At 37.4% G+C, this 21,871-nt stretch overlaps 1 protein-coding gene across 2 annotated transcripts in view; it reads left to right on the top strand.

Annotated features, from left to right (window-relative positions):
* The window catches only part of fidipidine (coiled-coil domain-containing protein 93), an 85,394-nt gene extending 73,129 nt beyond the window's left edge, over positions 1-12,265 (top strand). For both annotated transcript variants that reach the window (XM_083126368.1, XM_083126367.1), the window contains 6 exons: positions 1,731-1,960; positions 2,605-2,718; positions 4,973-5,181; positions 8,663-8,783; positions 9,358-9,442; positions 11,849-12,265. In XM_083126368.1, coding sequence (XP_082982494.1) covers positions 1,731-1,960; positions 2,605-2,718; positions 4,973-5,181; positions 8,663-8,783; positions 9,358-9,442; positions 11,849-12,010 — 921 coding nt within the window. In that variant the 3' untranslated portion in view covers positions 12,011-12,265. The remainder of the gene's footprint in view (positions 1-1,730; positions 1,961-2,604; positions 2,719-4,972; positions 5,182-8,662; positions 8,784-9,357; positions 9,443-11,848) is intronic.
* The last annotated feature ends 9,606 nt before the right edge of the window (positions 12,266-21,871 follow it).

Raw genomic sequence — 21,871 nt, 5'->3', positions numbered from 1 at the left:
TCTTTGAATTGTGGTGTGGACTAGCCAAGCCCCATTTTCTACAGGGGAGGGAAAAAAATTTCAAAGTCTCAAGATTGCACAATATTCATTTCTCATGACCTACTTCAACATATAAAAAAATCAAGCCAATGAAAAAATACAACTATCTCACTTTGTTTGAATTTCAAAATAATAGCTCTTAATCACTATGAAATTCTAGCAAATTTTATGTAATTGAAGGCAGTATTTCAGCTCTTCAGTTCTGTAGAAAATGCAGTGTGAAGAAATGAAAAGTAATAGAATTTTATAAAAAAAGAAGTCAATTTTTTTTTAAAATTTAATTTTTTTTGTTTGCTTGAATGTCAAACTAAAAACTAATTTCACCTTTACCTGCCAACTGTTTCTCTTTTTTCATATCTACGAGTGCTATTCCGAAATCAACTTCCGATTGGCTTGTAAAAAGCAATACATAACCACAACGACATGGCGCATATGCAGTAGCCAGCAATAATGTGTAATCGTACTTCGCATAGAATAGCAGTCCATTTGCTTCAACAGTGAGCGAGTAGGAACTGATGAACATGGATGTTCGTATGACTGTTCCCACCAGTTGTGAGGTGCGTGGTGTGCTTCAATTCCTTCAAGCAGAATGAGTCAACGTAGCCGAAATTCATCATCGATTGGGTCCTGGAAATTTTAGGAAATTCCTGAGAGTTGTGAAATGACATTTTGCTCGCACAATTTCTTCAATTTGTCAGATGAGTTCATCAGTCACAATTGAAGGTCTTCCTTGACCACCCTCATTATGCACATCGGCATGGCCAGCCTTAAATTTCCTGCACCAGTCATTCTCTCACAGCAATATATCACTCATAACGTCATTGCCATAAACACTACTCAATCGACGATGAGTTTCGGCTGCGTTGACTCCTCCTGCTTGAATAAATCTAATACCACCACACACCTCACAACTGGCGGCAGGAGTAATATGAGCATGTTGAACACCGAAGCATACCAATCAGATTTTCACTGTGCGATGCTTTGTCAGCTCATGAACATTCAAAACTGTCAGAATATTGCATAAAGGCTACATTATATCATTAAATATGATGATCATATAAGTGTCACAATGAAGCAGGTAGTGTGGAAAATATTCATATTCATGCCATTATATTCCAAATCAAATATGAACAAATCTGGCTGTTCTCCATCACATTGTTGTTTTCTTTCCTTTCTCCATATGGGGCCTCCCTGATGGCACAGTGGTAGCAACATCACCTTGTAATCAAGGGGTCCTGGGTTCAATACCCATTGCAGGCACATAGTGGTTTGGATCCCACTTTAAACTGTAGGTCCAGTCCCGATTAGCCTTACTGTGCATAAAGTGGACTGTAAAACACCAAATCAATCAATGAACCGACACCTTTCTCCAAATAATCATGCCATTATTAGCATTGGTTTGTATGATGTTTTGGACACTCATATCGATGGACAGAGCTTCAATTTTTCTCAGCCTGGAAATTCCTTTCATCACTCTATTCATATTTTATTTACTTGATAGTCAGGACAAGTTCTTCTATTCTGTTGGTATTAACATATTTATACCGAAAATGCTAATGTAAATGCAGATTACATTGAAAAAAATAAATGTTCTTTAGTGGCCTTTGTGTGTCTACTTTGACATGAATGCCTCTCATATTTCAATGAATTTTTACCTCTTTATTTATTATATTTTTTAAATGTATTTGAAGGAGAGTTCTGCAGTTGGGGGTTCACAGACCCATGCACGCCTCATGTCAACACTGCAGAAACAGAAAGCAGCCCTCGAAGAAAAAGAGATGCAGCTAGTAAGCGAAAAGGAGAGGCTGCAAGAAGCTGTATCAAAATCTCAAGACAATCTGCAGGATGTTAAGAAGTCAAGGCAAAAAATCGAGCAGGGACTGTCGGAGCTTCAGACAATGGAAACAGAAGAGAACCAAGGGTAACTTAAAAATTACCATTGTCTATTATATTGCATTGTAGAGTTACATATGTACAAATTCTAAATAAAATAAGAATGTGGCATGCTTTCTAACTATACAATGTTAGACAGCAAGTCACGTTTTTCTTTCATTTATAATCTATAGTCATATTAATATTTTACACTGGGTTTGAATCAGGTTCATGTAGGAATGCCACTTGCAGTGAGGTAATTACCTTACCTAGTGTTAACTTTTCTTGTGACTAGGTTGTTACTGACCTGGAAAGCAAGAGAAAGTAAGGGAAATTAATTAGTATGAGAAACAAGTTCCAACGAGGATGGTGGCAGTGGCCACTGACATGAATAGAACAAAGAAGAAAGAACAGTTTCGCGGATAAAGTGAGTACTAGTTCCTCTGTATTTATGAGAAAGTCATTGGAAAATCAGAGAATCTTGAAAGATGAATTAAAAAGGCTTTATGACATAAACTAGGTTAAAAACCTTAATCCCATGATCACTGTGGTGGAAACCAAATTTTTTGCTGTAGATACGTGTTGCGACTTTGCCTTGGTTGTCTTACATGTAACTTTTGTTCATGAAATTATGCATCTTCTGAAATTATTGTAATGTAGCTGCTGACAAATATTTGTTTTGTTTCATTTTAGCATTCTGAAGAGGTTACAAGCATTGGTGGTTATGAATGAAAGTCTCAAGCAGCAAGAACAACAGTTTAGAGAACAATGTAAAGTTGAACTCTCAAAGCTGCAAAATCAAGTAAAGTAAGTACAGTTGTATTTTTACATTACCTTTGCAATTATACTATGAAATTTATCTGTTCTACGCACCTTACTCATCGTTCCATGTAGAAGTTTGGAGTGCAATCAGTCACTGCTGATTGTCTCATACATACCTTCATGGACGTCCGCAGGATTTTTTCCAGGGAGGGACAAGGAAGGTATTTTTTTTCCAGGGGGGGGCCAACATGGCATATTTTCCCCAATAATAGTGTTCATCCCTCAAAAAAACATTGCTTAAATTTGAATTTATCATGTTCATGCAATAATTAACCCACATTATTGTGGCTGAAATTAAATTATATGTGTGAAATATGTAATTTTTGGTTGACTTTCGTTTTCCAGGGGGGGGGGGCACGGTCCCCCCTTGCCCCCCCCCCCTTCCGGACGCCCATGCATACCTTCCAAACCAATGTATTTAGATATTGTGTGAAATCATCTTTTCCTCTGATGTTATGTTGTCTTTTAGAACAAATTTGCGTTGTGTTACAAATAACTTCATGTCAGCTCGGTGGTCCATTCTACCAGGCCTTTCATTCAGGATCACCAGCAAAAAGATGGAACTCTTTCTCACCAATGCACAGTGATCCAGAATGCGAAAAAGTCTGCAAAAATATAAATTTTGACTTTTCGGTAAGGGGATAAAACATTACCACTTCTGTAAACAACTAAATGGGGCATGAAACTGCCATAATTTTTTTTCTCTAAATTGATTATTTGTTATTGTTTATGGGCCTCAAAATGGTGGTTCATGAAAATGGAATTTTCGGACTATATTTTGTACTTATTTTTAAGACTTGTTGTAGCAATTATTTTTTTGCTGAACAATATAATTGTGCTAGGCAGACCCACAACTTCTCAGTAATGCACTGAAAAAGAACACATATTTGAATTACAATAAAATATAATGCTTTTATTTTTGACTTGAAAATACAAAAGTTACCTTGAGTTAACATAGCTTTTGCTGCTATTTCCTGCGACGATTTCTAAAGCAAAGGATACTTTAAAGTATTGTGAAAACAGCACGTGAGAAACGTTTTCCTACTTTTTGCTATTTCTGACCAATTTAGCTAATTTGTGAATGTGTGCTCTGTTGTTAATGGGTCAGCTGTGCACGTGCTAGGGGAATAGGTCGTCTCCTATTTTGCTATCAGCTGATGCCTAATAGAAGTAGTGCAGTGTAACAGAAATTCATTCAAATGTCCCCAATAACTTCTAACACCTCCCAAAACCTTCATCAACACCCTCCCTAAAATTTTCCCCAAAGACTCGGTGAGATAGTTGTATTTTTTCATTGGCTTGATTTTTTTATATGTTGAAGTAGGTCATGAGAAATGAATATTGTGCAATCTTGAGACTTTGAAATTTTTTTCCCTCCCCTGTAGAAAATGGGGCTTGACTTGTCCACACCACAATTCAAAGAAAACCAAAAACATCTGGAGTACACTATTATGCTTGCAAGGTGAAACGGCCGAAAATATAAATATGTGTCTGATGTTTTATAATTTCTTTAAACAAATGGCAGTCATGATAACAAAATCAGGTTAATCATTTGTTTCATTCACGTTACATTCTACAAATTTTAAAAATATCACTTAAAATTGTGTTGAGACCTTTATTAGTGTTGATGTGTCGTGGTGTTGCAGCAAAGTATTCTAAGGATATGAATAGGTAATAATAAATGTGGGAAGTAAGGTGTGGGATGCGAGCATTGGCGGGATTTTCTATTTCAGCAGCCATTTCAACTTCCTGCTACTCGCATGTACGCACCTCCACACTGAGAAATATACCCCTGTTGCAGGCACAGAATACTAAAGCATGCTTCCTTGCACGCGCAGCTTCGTCAGTGTTGCCAGTCCCCAAGTAAAAAATTATCAGTCCTTTTTTTTTTTTACATATGCCTCGTACAATAATATTACAAACTTGTTGTGCCTAATGTAACAAAATTCCAAACTTTTTGTGAGGATTGTATTTATTAATATTCTGTGTATTGTTGCAATGATGAGTGTTGAAAACACAGAACATACTTGCTGTCGAACATGTTTCAAATGTAATGGAAATAGTTGTGTGACACAAATGTGACTATATTAATGGAAGAGGGTATAAAAATATTATCCCTGGAGCTATTGAGGGAAAATGTCTGGCATCCCATGCAGTACTGTTTATAATGTTTAATGGTAATAATAAATGTTTTACAGTGTCCATTTGATATGTATTACATCCTTTTATAATTTCATAGAGATGCTGAAGCGAATGCTACTCCAGATGAAGACAATGAAATAATTTCGCAACAGTATGAGTCAGTGCGTGCACGTCTACAACAGCAACGTCTGCTGCTTGCTAAGCGTACTCGTTCCATAGCTGGATTGCAGCGCCAGTTGGATGAAGTTCCTGGTCGAGCTGAACTTGCACAGTACCAAAGAAGGTTTATGGAGCTTTACAATCAAGGTATTTGATTTATTTTTTATATAAGATTCACAATGTGCATGTGCGCATGTGTGCAACAGTCTATTACAATCTCCAACATTCACAGGGTGGGAAAATTTGTCATTCTCATGTTAAATACTTGAATGAATCCTTGTATAAGATGTTATTCAAAGTGTCTGCCAGTCTAGAAATCCTGGAAAAGTCAGGGAATTTGGTTTTTCTGGAAAAGTCAGGGAAATTTACCATGTTTCTGCAAAAATCAACATTTTTCTAGTAGTGCTCTAAAAGTAGGTTTTGAACAAATTGAAGAAGAGCAAGCAAGGAATTTTAATTGTGTTGTGGACAAATGATACTTCAGTTTGGTATATTGAGTATTACCAGTACTTATAGTAGATTTTTTTGTATTAAATACTGTAGGAGAAGGGGTCATGGGTTCTTTGGTCAATATTATAATTAATATATATATATGTTACTAAATTTTGTTATGATATTATCATGCCCACAGGGCGAACCTACCCATGCGTCAGAATAACTGTGTGCCTAAGTTGATATGAGAACGAAGACTGAGTTCTTGAACCCTCCCATAAAGGGAGCTGAGTATTTAAGATGTTAATCCTTCGGAGTCAGTGATGAAAATGCCCCAGAATTAGGTTCCGAAGTTGTATTTATACCCCCGCATGTCAAGCAGAGTGCCTCCCATGACACAAAAGATAAACATAGCTACAGCTGTGATATGCAGAACTTATTTGTGAATAATGGCAATATTCTAAAGATTAAACAGTATGTTCCATAAGGTTCATTTTTCTATGTCTAAAACCACAATTATGATTCTTGAAGTTTCTATAATATTCTCTACTACAAAGTTGTCACATTCTTAAAGAAACTTCTTTCCAATGTCCATAAGGCTTATATTACTAATAACTCCAACTGAAAATGGCTTTCATAATAGTTTGCTTCTAAAACTGAGAACACATATTTTTGACTAATTGTCAACAATGAAAGATTTTGCTTTCAAGAAGCTTGCAAATAACAAACACGAAACTTCTCGAATGACAAAATTATGTCATTAGGTCAACTATTTAATATCTTATCTTTCATAACGTTTTATAGTGAATATAAAAAGCAAAATAATTAAGAAAAATATTAAATATGACTGGTAATTCTGCATGAATTCTGCTTGAATTTTTCTCCATAGACGTGAAAGATTGAAACCTTTATTAATCCAAATCCCATTGAATTTGTACAAATTTATAAATGCCGTGAGGCAATTTTTTCACAGTTTAGTTTTTAATTTCATCAAGGAAGGAAAATAAGGCTGCATGGAGAATAACACAGAATTCTTTCAATTACTTTAATTTGTTAGTGTCCCTTGCAGAACATCTGACAGACAGACGGAAGATAAGATATCTTGAGGTAGATTAGGTAAATTTGAGTTTGAAATTCTTACGCAATTAACAATTTTTCATGGATTTGTATATCCTGTAACATTTGTGACTTGTGCTTGTAGATATATTTTGAGTCTGAGTGTGTAAAATGACACCTTAAATGGAATATTTTAAATGTTTATACCGTTTAATTGAATTAAATTAGAATTTTGGACACACTGAAATAACACAGACCCTTTATATTGTTAATAAATTTGTGTGTGTGTGGGTGGTGAGAGGCGGCAATACGTAAGGTTGAAATAGAGAATACATCTGCTTGAATTTTTGGGAAGTTCACCTTGAAAACTGGGAATTATACTTGAATTTTATCGTGGTCCTAGAGTGGCCACCCTGAAGTATCTCCGGCTCAGTGGCCAAACACGTTACGGTTTGGCTGGACCTTTGGTAGATGCCAGCAGAGCCATTTTCGAATTGCTTCTCCTTTCGAGGAACGTCTTTGATATCCCAAATTCTGATAAATTAAAAATGCTTAGAATTAGTTACAATTAGCCAAAAGTGGCAGAAAAGCAACATAGCCTAAAATAACAATGATACAGATAATACAAAAAAAATAGTACCACTACAAAATTTAACAATACATATAAATGATTTATTTATTTAAATCTTCCTTTTACATGGAAATTAAACACCATGCCTTGCACTCAACCATAACACATTTCTTTATCTGCATTAAATCAAAAGCAAAAGAACACACACATTCTACACATATACTATCTATCCAATATAAAATTGTAATTGCTCCTTGAAGATTGTGAATGTTTCATTTACTTTTTTTAATTGGGCAGTTCAGGAGTACTTCATAACCCACAAAAGTATGGAACTGAGAAAAATGCAAGTGAAAGTTGTCCATTCATTGTGGGTTGGCTTATGTATTACCAATATCTTCCTGTGTGTTATTTCCAATTAAAAAATACTTAATGGACGTGGTTCACTGATGTTTGAACAACAGGAGACTGTGCGTGCAGCAACTGAACCCAATATCAAGTTTTACTCCTGACCTGCTCAATTAACGTATGCAACATGATGACTGCTTTTGAAAAAGAAAGTGTGAATTTAGACACATACTTTATATAAACAGAGTATGTGTGTTATACCCAAACTCAATTTTGTTTACTCTCTTCAAAAAAGTTTCCTCTCAAAAAGATCTGTGAATTATCATCGACAAAAAACTAAACTTTAATGAGCACATTACAAACACTACTAAAAGAGCAATGCGTTGTCTCGGCCTTCTGTACAGATTCACTGAAATCCAGAACCAATCATCCATTAGCATATTTTTTTCAAATCCCTTATCTCCCCTATTGTTGAATACTGCTCCCTTATCTGGACCATGGCTTCAAAAACTAATCTCTCCCGGATTGACTGTGTCCTCAACTTTTTCCTCGCCATTGCTCGCCATAGAATACTTTCTCTGAGGCACATCCATAAAGCAGATTTTATGATTTGTCTTGAATATTGAACCACTACACACTCGTCGCGAATTAGCAGACATGAAATTTTTGCACAAAATTATGTATGGCAAAATTAAATCTGATTTTCTGATCAGCAAATTTCATCAACAGGTCCCCCATGGCCAACCCACAACATAAAGCTCTTTCACAATCCCACCACAAGGTTCTCCCTTCTACAGCAGTCTCTTTCCTACAGGCTTCCTCGCTCATATCATAACCTGCCTCCAAATGTTGACATATTCTTGCCAGAGTACAGTTTCAGAAAATCGTTGACAATGTATGTGTAATTTTGATTTTCTTTTCTGTGCCATCTTGTACTCTATTGTTTTGTTGTTGTTTTCCTGCTGTTACTGTTTCAGTATAAAATGGTCATTTATTGCTGTATATGAAACTTTAGGTAATAAATAAATTTATGTTCATAAAATTAATAACAAAATTGCAGAATTTTGCACTAGAGTTTACTTATGGATGTATATTGGATCAATAAAATTCCATTCGTAAAGTATGTTTCATGTGTTTAATATTGGTTGACATGTTCCGGGAGATACATGTATATGTAAAATGGTATACGTAATAGCTCTTTAAATGCATTTTTCTTTTCTCTAGTTGCAGCGAAACACAAGGAGACAAAACAGTTTTATACCTTATACAATACATTGGACGATACTAAACTCTATTTGAGTAAAGAATTAACATTACTCAACTCTATTCTCGACAACTACACTGAGTAAGTATGTTTTAAAACATTACAAAAAGGACTAAGTTTTCTTAATTGTATTTTTTCTAGTTAATTTTAAAATTCTGATAGATAAGCTGCAATTGGCAGGCCCAGGATATATATCAAAGAAATTGCTCAAGACATGAAATTAAAATTGATAGTAACTAAAACAATTTTTTAGAGTTCCATTTTGTCCCAATTGTTTTGATCCAATGGCATAACTTGGGGGCCTAACTTTGGGGAAACAGAATGAAACTTGGGACTTAACTTTTGAGAGCAGAAGCGAACTTTGGACTTAACTTTGAGGCAGAATCAAACTTGGAATTTTGGAAGGCAGAATGAACAAGTTTTCCATCCCATAAGAAAAGTCCGGAACTATTTTGCTAATAACGTACATTTGCCCAATCATAAAAAATACTCTTCAGTACTTTGCTTCTCACTTCCCAGGATGTTAACAAAAGTAACCTTAATGTTTTTAGTAACCTGATTACTTTTTTGGGGGAGGGGAGGGTAAATGCTCCACCCCCCTTGCCAAGTTACGCCTATGCTTTAGCCCTAACAAACTTATTTTGTGTCATTACAGAGCAATGGCCCAGCCAGCAAGTAGGGAACAATTTATGAAACAGTTTGATGCAATAGTAGAAGGCATAAAGCAGAACAAATCTAAGGTAAGTGCGAACTTAGTACTTCCGGAGCATGATGATAAAATTGCCTTGTATATATTTACAGTGCTCGAAAATAATTTAATAGGTTATTTTCAAAATGAACTGTAATTCTAGAACTCTGTCACAGTAGAAAAATAGAAACAAAATTGTAATCTTCATATGTACACCTTATTTACAAGCAAATGCTTTGTGTGTTGTAATTTTTTCAAATATAAGATTTACTTTGAATTGTCTTGCCTTTTACATGGCAAGACAATGGTAAAATGTAAAAATAAGTAACCACCTGTTTTAAGTTTATAAATGCAACACATTCTGTTGGAACAAGATATTTTCAGGAGAAGTTGCAAATTGTTAATACAGGCAGGCCAGTGTCATCGCTTGAACTTATTTCTACGCACAAAGACAAAAATCGGGAATATGTGAGGCATTTTCGCAAGCAAATTATGACAAAACACCATGGTTGACAGGAAGTATAAGTGTTAATAAGCTTTGCTTCGTTGTTGGCCGTGCTTACTTTTCGGGGCTGAAAAGAATGTATGGACGCGTGGCGGATACTGTAATCTTTGCAACGCTTGTGTCAAACATGAAAAATCCGAAAGTCACATAACATCCTTTGTTAAGCTGCAATCTTTCGCACAGACACGTATTGACGTGTAACTGGACAAACAGCGTGCTTTGGATGTGGTACGGCACAAGTAATCGGGTCCTGGAGTAAGTTGAATTTTTCACTTAAATTAATATTGCGGATTTTTATTTCACTAGTGCACGTCTTTCATTTTATATTTCACAGGTTGTTTTTTTATAGCTTTATAATACTGTCTTGTTTTATTACTTGAAATTCTACATGTATATTAGTGTGATGCTGATCACATCACCCCCACTCATGACCAGATCAAGAAAGTGTGGGGCGTTACCCCCACACCCCCTATACACCTTCATGGAGTGGTGCTAAGCACAGGGGAGCACTTTACCTTTTTTTACCTTTACTTTAAGGCGAGGAGATACAGTTATGCACCCAACATGTGTGAATTTATTTGAATATCATCCTAATGGGCAATGCTATTTAAGAAAAATGGCGGGGTACAAGAGAGTATGAATTGCTCCACATGTGGCAGGTCGAAGTGTTTTTCAAAGTTTATTATTAAGCTAGATATGACCTGTAAAAACTATAACGAATAAGAATTTTCGGAATCCCGTGTATTCCTTATGGGGAATGAACTTCAACATCAAGTTACGGCTAATCAAATGGGAGTTTTGACTTTTATGCTTGGCAAGCACTTCTTCAAACTCCCCCTTACCGTTGATATAATTTTCTATTCCATCGGAAGTTTGATATTCCCAAGATAACAAGTCAAAAAATACTCCCATATGCCCAATGCATTTCTCCTTGCCTCCTGGCAGCATTGCCAAACTTGGTGCGCATAAAAGATCTAAATTTCACCTTAAATGAAGTTAAAACTGACTTTCAAGGAGTTATATTTACGAAGTGCTTCCTAGAGTAATGTTAGTTGTGAAAGGGGTGGGGCGCTGCTATTACCGTTAACTCTAAATTGATGATAATTTATTCTTAGTTATCACCATCTAGATCCGGCATCATCAATCATCTCATGGTCGTATGAAATTGAAAATAAAGGATTCCCTGATAACAATATTATGCCAATTTCACGTCAACACTGTGCTTTAAAAAAAAGTAGCTGGGGATATAAGAGGGGATGGGGCGATGCAGCCAATATAACAATATCACATCACGTGCAAAATGTGTAATCATGGCAAAAGTTGGTCTATGTGGGCCATAACCAGTGATGGTATCATAGTGAGGCACGGGGTTGGGCATCCCAGTTCACAGGCAAACGATGCACGAAAGAGCCAGATCTGGCTCCAAGAGAGCTGAGTTGGCAACACTGACTCAGAGGGAAAACCCAGCCAAGGACTGTCTCACATGCCCTTAAGAAAAGTGTTCCAGAATTTGGAGAGACGTGTACAAGAGTGCTTGCATGTGGAAGGGGACCATTTTTAGCATTTTTATAGACAAAAGTTTGGGGTCTCTATCGAAGGAATCACCCTGTACAATCGGTAGTTTTATCAGTATACCGATATGCCTATATTGGGCAATACCAAGAGAGTACTGATTAATCTGTTTCATGACTAATATCCCATGACGTTGATGTAGGTAATACAAGATGAAGATTATGAATATTGCTATTAGGGTGGAAATTTTTATTTTACATACTGAAGTTTCATTTTATGTAACAAATTTTGACCAAAAATTCTTGTCCATTTTGATACAAAGATTTTAATTTTCTGTTAACCATAAGAATGTGTGCCTAGCCCATCCAAGAAAAGTATAAAACTTGGAAATAATTTAAAGAAATATTCATAAAATTAATTGAACATTGCACATAATTGCAGGTTGAACATCGTCGACAAGAGGAAAGGCTGAGAAGGGATAGACTGAGCCAGCAATTGCTGGGCCTAGTAGAGCAACAGAGGCGGTATGTCGCTGCTGTTAGACAGCTAACAATTGAGTGCAGAAAGAATGAAGTGCTTCTTGCGCAGCTTCGAGGAACATAGATTGAATGGTGAAGTTCTATGAAGTTATTATCATTAATAATAATAATAATAATTGGGATATACGATGAAAGGTGCTATAGGTTTTATATGTATATGCATGTAATTATAAAAGACTGTTGTAGCTTTTGTACATTCGTGATATTGTTTATGAAATGAAGACGTTTCTTATATATTTGTGCATTATGGCCATGTTCAGGCTAGGAAACATTGTTTGCATTTATACATGATTGATGATTATGTGGAATTGTATAGTAATTTGTGCACACCTGAAAAATTAATTTGAAGGGAAATAAGTTAACATGGATTTTAACCCCTTAAGTGTGGAATTTTCTTAAGAAGTCCCTATTGGAAAAATTGAGTTTTTTTTAGCAAAATTCTGTTTCATCACTTCCTTCTTCTTTTTTTGATTCAGATTCACTGCCACTGCTTTCACAGGTCAACAACAAATGCAACTTGGGTTTCAAGGAATTCCAAGTTTGATACCCAGTGGAGACATATTGAACAGTGGTTTGGATCCCACTTTGAACTATAGGTCCAGTCCCAATTAACCTATATGGGCATAAAGTGGACTTAAAACTATAAGAAGTGCAACTCAATGTTCGTACCTTGCAAATTTGTTTATTAACCATATTTTGATTTCTAATATGCACGAACTACACCACAAAAGCAACAGACAACTTTTCTTATATTTAACTTATATTCTTTCTTTTCCTCTTCCTTTTAGTCTTCTTCCTCTTCTGCTACTGTTTTTGCTTTTACTACATCTAGCATAATTTCACATAACATAATTGTTATGTTCTCAATGTCTGGGTGTATATATGTGCTACCCACAGTCAAATATATTCAAAGCAAACACAAAGGATATACATATGTACACCTTCAGCACTGCAACAGAACATTACAGATGGCATATATATACAGGGTGTTTCTGGGGTGATGACACAAACTTTCAGGGATGATGGAGAAGGGCACATGTATCAATTTGAGATAAGAAGCCCTGGTCCGGAAACAACTTAATCGAAAGTTATAAGCCAAAATCTGTGTATGAAGATGTAATACTTATATTACCTGCAGAAGTTTCACAAGCTGCTACATTCACAACAGTTGTTCAAAGTGGCATCCCCCAGCTTTGCTGCAGGCATGACATTGAACCACAAAGTTCTGGCATACCCATTGGAACAACCCCGGGGTCGTTCAAACAATATCACAGGCAGCAAGAATTCTTGCCAGGAGATCCTCTTCAGTCTCGACAGGTGTGTAGTACACAAGACTTTTCACATGACCCCCACAAGAAGAAATCAAGTGGGGTCAGATCAGGTGACCGAGCTGGCCACAGAACGTCTGACACAGGTGTTCACGAACAGCACGTTCAAAGTGAGCTGGGGCTCCATCATGTTGGAACCTCATACGTTTTCAAAGATCAACTCGACGCGAGGTCCGAAGTCGGTGGGAGTCAAAGCATGCATTTTCTGACAATGGTAGGGGTGTAGCTGGTGTTCTTCCCATGTTATTTTCACGGCACCCATTTCACGTGCAACTGATTGGATGCTGATTGAAGGCTCCTCATCCACACGTGCAAGCACTGCTTCTTTCAATTCGGGAGTCCGTACGTATCGTTGTCCTCCTCGGTTCTGGTATTGAGGTTCCACAGGCCCTCTTTCCTTTAACCGTTGGAACAGTCTTGGAAACATGGAGTGGGTTGGATGTCTCCTACATGGGTACTTGGCCCGATACAACCTTTCGACCTCCCTACTGTTTCCATTTGCTTGTCTGCAAAGTTTGCTGCCATGTACTCCATTTCACTACGGCTGGTCGACTGTTACACTTCAACTTGTAAACACATACTGCAGTCGACCAACCTTTACATCGGGACTGACCATGTCTGAGATGTACACATCACACCATCTGCAGTCCAGTAGTGGAGTTTCCTGTCCCCACCCCTCATGATTGTGTACGAGACACCTGTAGTAGACTGAAGAGGATCTCCTGGCAAGAATTCTCGTTGCCTGTGACATTGTTCGAACGACCCCGACGTTGTTCCAACGGGTATGCCAGAACGTGACGATGTCATGCCTGCATGGAAAGCTGGCGGATGCCACTTTGAACAACTCTTGTGAATGTAGCAGCTTGTGAAACTTCTGCAGGTAATAAAAGTATTACATCTTCATACACTGATTTTTGCTTATAACTTTCGACTAAGTCGTTTCTGGACCAGGGTTCCTTATCTCAAATTGATACATGTGCCCTTCTCCATCATCCCTGAAAGTTTGTATCATCAGCCTCGAAACACCCTGTATATGCCTTCCACACTTAAGGAATGATCGCAGTTTCATTATTATTTTTTCCAAGATTTGGTACCAAAAATGGATCTATCAGCTAGAAGTAAGAGCTTTAGCCTAAACTACAAGGTGGTGCATATTGTATCTATGCAAATGCAGGCACCCATGCACAGGATCAAAGGAATCTTCCTTGTTTAGGCAGATGAAAGGCTCACAAACAGTCTACAATGGAAATCGCACCAATCAGGCATTTGAACATGTTCCATTCAGGATATGCAGCAAGCAGCATGGGCTCTCTCCACATTTCCTGGCATCCCTATGCTTCTCCTTCAACCTGGAGACTTATCATTCTGCATGCTCCATTGACTGTTCATTGTCTGACCCACTTCATCATGCTGTGCTGCTCTGGCATGCAGGGGCGATTCCTCCATGTAGGAAGTGAGGAACTTCCTACAGTTCATTTACACTTTGTTCCAGTTCTCTACTTTTTAGGAGTTTTAACATGCATTATGTATGAACAATTGCCTAGGTTAGCTACTGTCAAGAGTTGACTGCTCTCACTCGCTCCAGCAGCAGTCCAAAAACGATAGTTAAAGGCTTCCTGCCGCTCGCTGAGGAACATCCTATTACAGACAGATGGGTGAAAAGTGGAAGACGGAGGGGGGAGAGAAGTATGCGAAGATCGGCGAGGGCTGAGGAACCAGCAAGAGTTTCCTCATCAGCAGAGTTAGGATTTTTAGGGGAAAAAGGAAGGGAAAAGGTGCTAAAATAAGACTCAAAAAGGGGCAAGAAAGGTGCTGATTGGGGCAAAAAAAAAAAGGTGCTGATAATTATACTACTTATTAAAACTTTCCCTCCTATTTTATTAGTCTAAGCTATTCACTCGAAGCTGTGTACACATCACACACATAGGTTGTGTTACAGTTATTCACCAGAGTCGGGGAAAAACACAAAGCTGTTGTACCTTACAACATTAAGCATTTCTAAATTTTTAAAAGTGAGTTTGTTTCTTTTCGGAGATAAAATATCTTTATATAAGCTGAAGCTTCTCTCTACATCCACAGAAACAAGTGGGGCAAACTTAGTATTCACTCGGAATGGCAACTCTGTGGAAGTGGCAAATTCCACAACGTCCGGATTCTTGTCAAGACTGGCCTCAAGTTTGTCTCTGGCAAAACCATGTAACTGCCCCCTCACAGTAGTAAAGATATCCCATTGTTTTTCCTTTTCGACGCCTTGTTCTTCTAAGCTTTTGATGGCTGTCGACAGGTACTTGTAGGAATGTACACAAAATAGTTATTTTTGCAAATCATCTATCTTGTCTGGGAGGAGAAGTTGATGTGCCTTGGAAATTGCATCTGCGTCGGTTGAATCCAGGGAAAGCACAAACTCCTTAATTTTTTTCAAAATTTTCACACAGAAATGCAGCACACTCAATTCATGATTCCCAGCGAGTAATGATGGGGAAATGTGGCAGGGGCAGGCAGGTAGTTTCTCTGTAGGCAAGAATGCGACTCGGGGCCTTAAGGAGTATTTTCTTCAGATCAGATATGAACTCATTTACAATGTTGTATTCGTTCCTAATAGATTCAGAAACCCTGTGAAGGGCATGAGCCAAACAGGTTACATGCTTTAACTTAGGGAACAACGGCTTCAATTGGTTAAATGCCGAAAGCATGTAGGGAGCCTGGTCAGTAACTACAACAACAACTTTTTCGAACTGAATTCCACCGGGCCACAGTTTTTGACAGAAATCCATAAATGACTGCATCACTGTACTGGCATTGGTTTTCTGCAACTCATACATGTTTAGTAACATGGACTTAACTTTCCCACCTGTCAGAGCGCGGTGGCTCAGTCGGTAACGCGTCTGACTACCATGCTCAAGGTCCCGGGTTCGATCCCCGGCCGGTTCAAATCCGGGAACTTTTCTAACGGTGGAAGCGGCCCCGGTGCCTACCCAGCGTCGAATAACATGGGTACCTGGGGGAAACCCTGGGGGGTAAAGGCGGTCAGGGTCGTGATGCTGATCACATCACCCCCACTCACGACCGGATCAAGAAAGTGTGGGGCGTTACCCCCACACCCCCTATACGCCTTCATGGCGTGGTGCTATGCACAGGGGAACACTTTACTTTTTTACAGAGGAAAAACCAAAATGTTCAAAACATATCGTTGCATTGAGTCTGTCGTCTCATCCAGAATGACACCTATATCGCAATCTGACACTTTCACCTTAATTTTAAGAACAGTTTCTTCATACACAGGTTAAATATAGTTTTTCTTGAACGTACTCTCATCGGGCACTGACAACCGTGTGTACTTTTCAAGGAACCCTTTCAAGGCCGGATGGTTCACCTTGTTGAGTGGAATCCCCGCCTGTGTAAAAGATGCACACAAGTCAACATTAAATTCCTTTAAATTTTGGGTCTTGGAAGAACACTGCTCAAATGCATTGCGTAAGAGAGGCTGCCGAGATTTACTTCCTTGCAGATTCTTGTTCTTTTGATGCTTAGAGCTGGAAATATGTTGCTGGATGCGATCTCTCTGCTGTTTTTCATCTAATCTGATTCCCGTATCACAAACCGTGCATCGAATAACAGTTCCATCACTTTCTATGAACTCGTGCTTAAATTCTTGAGCCAGACTGAGAAATCAGGATCTGGGCACTTTCGGCATGGTAAAGTACATGCACTAACAGGATCTAACAGAGTGAAAAAGCAGGTAAGGAACTTACATCCACAAACAATATCTGTCCACTGCGCACACATGAAACGTGAAACCCACCACTTCAGAAACACATTGTTGCTTCACTGCTTCCAAGACCAAACTGCGTTTCCTTCTTCCTTCTATCTTAAAAAAAAATAACGGCAATCTGGTGCATATCAGTAGCGGTCTTTCCATTGTTGATTTCAAATAGGCAACAATCAAGCACAGTTTAAATACATTCAATTTCAGTTAACAATGTGAAAACATCTTAAAGAGAAAAGTGTCGCGAAAAAAAGAAAACAAAAATTCAATGATTTGCTGAGGAAATATATTTAACAACACCAGTAAAATGACACAAAAAGGGGAGGAAAAGCGATTAAGAACACGAAAAAGGGGAAAATATATAAATGTCCCAGAAAAGGGAGGGAAGGGGAAAGATCAAAAAAGGGGAAAAAAGGTGCTGGAAAATTAGCTCCATTCTCACGTTGAGGCAACATTTCTCACACTGAGTCCTTCCAGAGAGGTCTCACTTTCACTACGAAAAAAAGGTGCGCACCTAAAAATCCTAACTCTGCTCATCAGCCAACCCTAGCAAAATGGTACTAAACCAAATACAGTTTGAGCTTTGTTGGCACTTAGCATCTTGCTTTTGGCATAATGGTAAAATCTAGCATAATCTGCAAACGCCAGTCCTTCAGAGAGAGAAAACAAATTCAAACGAATATGTTTTCAGGAAATAAAAATAAAATTATGTCCAAATCTAATTTCTACTTCACCAGCAGACATGTTTCAAACGAAAGTGAGTATGCCGATCCCAGCGGAGAGGTTTTTTTTCAACCATGCCACGATTCATCCTCTTGTCTTTTCTTCATCCTGCCCAATTTAGTTCTTAAGGATATTTTATGATAGGAAATCGGTAGAAAGTTAGGGGTAAACAATTTTCTCAAACATTTATAAGTTCTATGTTGAACCCATGTCGTTTCTTGCACCATTTTAAACAATTTTGTGGGAAAATTTACACTATTACATAACTGTTAAAAATAAGTAGCACAAGTTCCAAACTCTGGAAAAGTAGATGCAGAATTACAGTTATCTGAAAAAATAAATAATTAATAATAAATCCTAGCACAATTTAGAAGCATTTACCATAATTCCAGAGTTCAAGCAGCACTTTTTTTTATCGTCAATCCACACGACGACAAGGAGGGGGAAGATAATCGAAATTCTTGCAAAATCTGAACTATCCGTAATGTTATTTTCCTCGGTTTTTATAGGTTCACGTTTGAATATTTCATAGTTCAAGGTGAGGAGCAAGGCCCCCTTGCCATACATTGAGCATGGGCCTGCAGCTAACATTCTAAATGCAATGGGTAGTACAAGCAGAATTACAAGAATGTAATTGAATGCATTTTTCAAACCTTCCTCTGTTAACCATAACTTCTTCATACACTCCGAAAGAAACATGAGTCGCCATTGCCGGCATGGGCTGATGGAGATCCTCATTGGGCTGCCCTCTTAGCACTACCTGCATCTCCTAAATGGAACCTGTTCAGTGATTCGCAACTGAATCAGCAAACGGATTGCGAGCTTTGCAACTGCCTAAGCATGGGGAATTTCTCCACATGCTTGCCTGGGTTTGGACAGGATTATGAACCAAGAATGGTAGATACAATATACGTTAGTCTGTATATTTTAAGAACTTTAAACCATGACTTTGACAGATATTTATCATATGATTGTGTGAGTGCGAGAGAGAGAAACATAATTTCTTCAGTACTTATAATTTGATGATACGCTGTTAGGAAGGTAAAAGAAACTAATGAAGGACTAAACTTAAACTGTGTGACTCAGCTGTTAGCATATGCAGATGTAAATACAATTAAGAATAATGCTGAAATATTTTTCAAAGCAGCTAAAGAGAGAGGTTTGGAAGTTAGCAAAGAGAAAACTAAATATATGCTTACAGGCCGAAACCAAGTGTTAGGTAATAATCAAAATCTAATTATTGATAACAACTCGTTTGAACCAGTTTCCAAATTCAAGTACTTAGGAGTAATACTAACAAATGAAAATTATATTAAAGAGGAAATAAAAAGCAGGCTTAATTCAGGAAATGCATGTTACTTTTCTCTTCATAAACTTTTGTCGTCTCGTTTAATATCTAAGAAACTAAAAGTTAAAATATACAAAACAGTAATTTTGCCTGTAATATTATGTGGATGTGAAACTTGGTCCCTTACATTGAAAGAGGAACATAAATTGAGAGTATTTGAAAATAAGGTCCTTGAGAAAATAAAGGGTGTTTCGTATAGGATGCTGAATTTGAATTGAATGCTATTGTTTTGTTTCGAGGTTAGCAGACCTGTTCTTACCAACGTTGGTATCTGTTGTCATGCCGATTAATGTAGCCTCAATTGTTTTGACTCTTTTGTTGTGGTTACGATATGATACAGTTTACGATTGAGCAACGTGTTCTCATTGTGAAGACATTTTACCAAAGTGGAGAAAGTGCAATGCAGACAGTGTGTGATCTTACACCCTGTGATTTCTTCTTATGGGGGTTTGTGAAATCACAGGTGTACGCCAGCAAACCACGAACCCTTTTGGAACTGAAGGCGAAAATCATACGGATGATTGGAGGCATCGGGACAGACATCTGCTAGAGGGTTATCAATAATTTTGTGGAGCGTATAAATGCATGCAGACTCAGTGGGGGTGGACATATGCTTGACATTGTCTGTCATATAAAAATGGGAGATGTTACTGCGTACATATATGTGAAATATAATTATTTTCATGATATTTTCCCTATTTTTATTTAATTTTCTAATTCTGTATCCTATATGGAACACACTATATTTGAGCCTAAAAGGCGTGAGGAGACAGGTGAGTGGAGAAGGTTACATAATTTAGAAGTACATAATTTGTATTCATGTCCAGATATTATTAGAATGATTAAATCAAGAAGACTTAGGTGGGCAGGCCATTTGGCACGAATGGGAGAGGAAAGAAGAGTTTTCAGGGTTCTTGTTGGGAAACCTGATGGTAAGAGACCAGTAGGAAGACCAAGATGAAGATGGAGGGATAACGATGAGATGGACCTAAAGGAAATTGGTAGGGATGGAAAAGAGTAATAGATCTCGCTCAGGATAGGAACCGATGGAAGGCCTGTGTTGCTGCAGCCATGAACCTTTGGGTTTAAGAAGGCTAGAGAGTTAGTTAGCTTATAATTCGATGAATTAATGTCCAAAGATCCCAGTAATAAGCTTTCAGTCCATTCCACAAATTACATACAAACTTAGGAAATATGATTTTAGTTACATTTCACATTGGCAAGATTATATAATTGTGGTTTCAAAAACTTATGCTTTGCTTCCTGGTTTGAACTAGACACATACAAATGAAATCAGACAAGTAAACATATGTTTCAGTCTGAAAATATGATGTGGAATTCATGATAATTATGTTGTGTTTTTCCTTTTGTATTCTGTTGTTAGTTCTGTCACAATTAAGTGTTGTTGTACAGAGTAACCTTTATGTACATGCTTTGCAAAAGATCAACAACATATTGTTGGAACTATTTGTTGCAGTGTGATACTTTCATTAATATACTATTTTAGGACAGCTTTGTTATTTATCGTTGTAATGACATGCATCTTGCTTGGAGCAGATTCAGCATACTTTTGGTACGATGAAATGTAATATTTAGCTGTGTATATTAACTGAATATGGACACATTTTGTAATGATATTTATAAAGTTATTTAAATCATATTGAAGTGATGCTTTCTGGTGAAAATGTGTGTACCCTACGTAAACAAATATCCTTAACCATGATGGATGAGATCCATGCATCAACGAACAGGTGGAAAATTTATGTCCTGCACAGGTATTTCTTTTTTGAGGATGGATATGATACATATATCCCAGCACCATGTGGCAGCAATTAATGTGCCATATCTTAGGTCTGTAATTTTCTTTATTAGTATACATATGATGGTTTGACATACTTGAATTACAAAATTATACTATATCTATTGTTACTATTGAAATTCCAGATTTTTTTTCTGTAAGCTAGCAACACTGCTGCTCTTAAACATGGATATTTCTTTGCACAAGAAGTATCGGCCTGTTTTCAATGAAACTTTGCATGCTTGTAGGAATGTCCCACTGCAATATACTACATTTTACATTCACTTTGGTTTATTGTGGGGCCCACAGGGGCATGTCACTTTTTTTTAAAAATTACAAATTTATTTTTCTTTAACATTGGCATAACTCCCCATCCCCACACACACACACACACACACTTTTCAGTTTTATAAAAATTTACAAGTTAATAGTACTTTTTGTTAACCTCCTAGAACCTGAGGAGCAAATTAACAAGTATTCTCTCTTATTTTGCAAATGTAACAGTTATTTATCAAAATAGTCCTGGATGATATTTTTATCGACTTGAAAACAATTTGATTCTGCCCCCCCCCCCCCCCCTTAAATTCAGGTTCCAAGTTACACCTATATCCTTTAACACTCGTTATAGAGAGGCGCAATATATAAAAAGCCCTGTCTTTTAGTAAGAAAACAACCAATTTCATCTCTGTACAGCAATTAGTTCTCAAGCTATGATTTATTTTGTACTGCGAGGCAAGTTTGAAAAACACGTGCTTGCCAAGGTTCCGTCCGGAGAGAGTTGACCCTTGCATGAGGCTTTGTCCACTAAAGGTTAAATAATAGTAATGGTGTCTCTCGATGTAGAGAAACATGTATATTGTGCGAGACAAAAAACATTGCCAAACTTCCATATGTTATCTGCCTTTATATCAGAACCTATTTGTACCATCAGGAGAACTTACCATTGTAGTCCTTACTTCCCA

This window comes from Lepisma saccharinum, chromosome 8 (assembly GCF_977018435.1).
Source record: "Lepisma saccharinum chromosome 8, izLepSacc3.1, whole genome shotgun sequence".
NCBI lineage: Eukaryota > Metazoa > Arthropoda > Insecta > Zygentoma > Lepismatidae > Lepisma > Lepisma saccharinum.
Note: the sequence above shows the minus strand (reverse complement) of the source record. Positions and strands in the feature narration are given on the sequence as shown.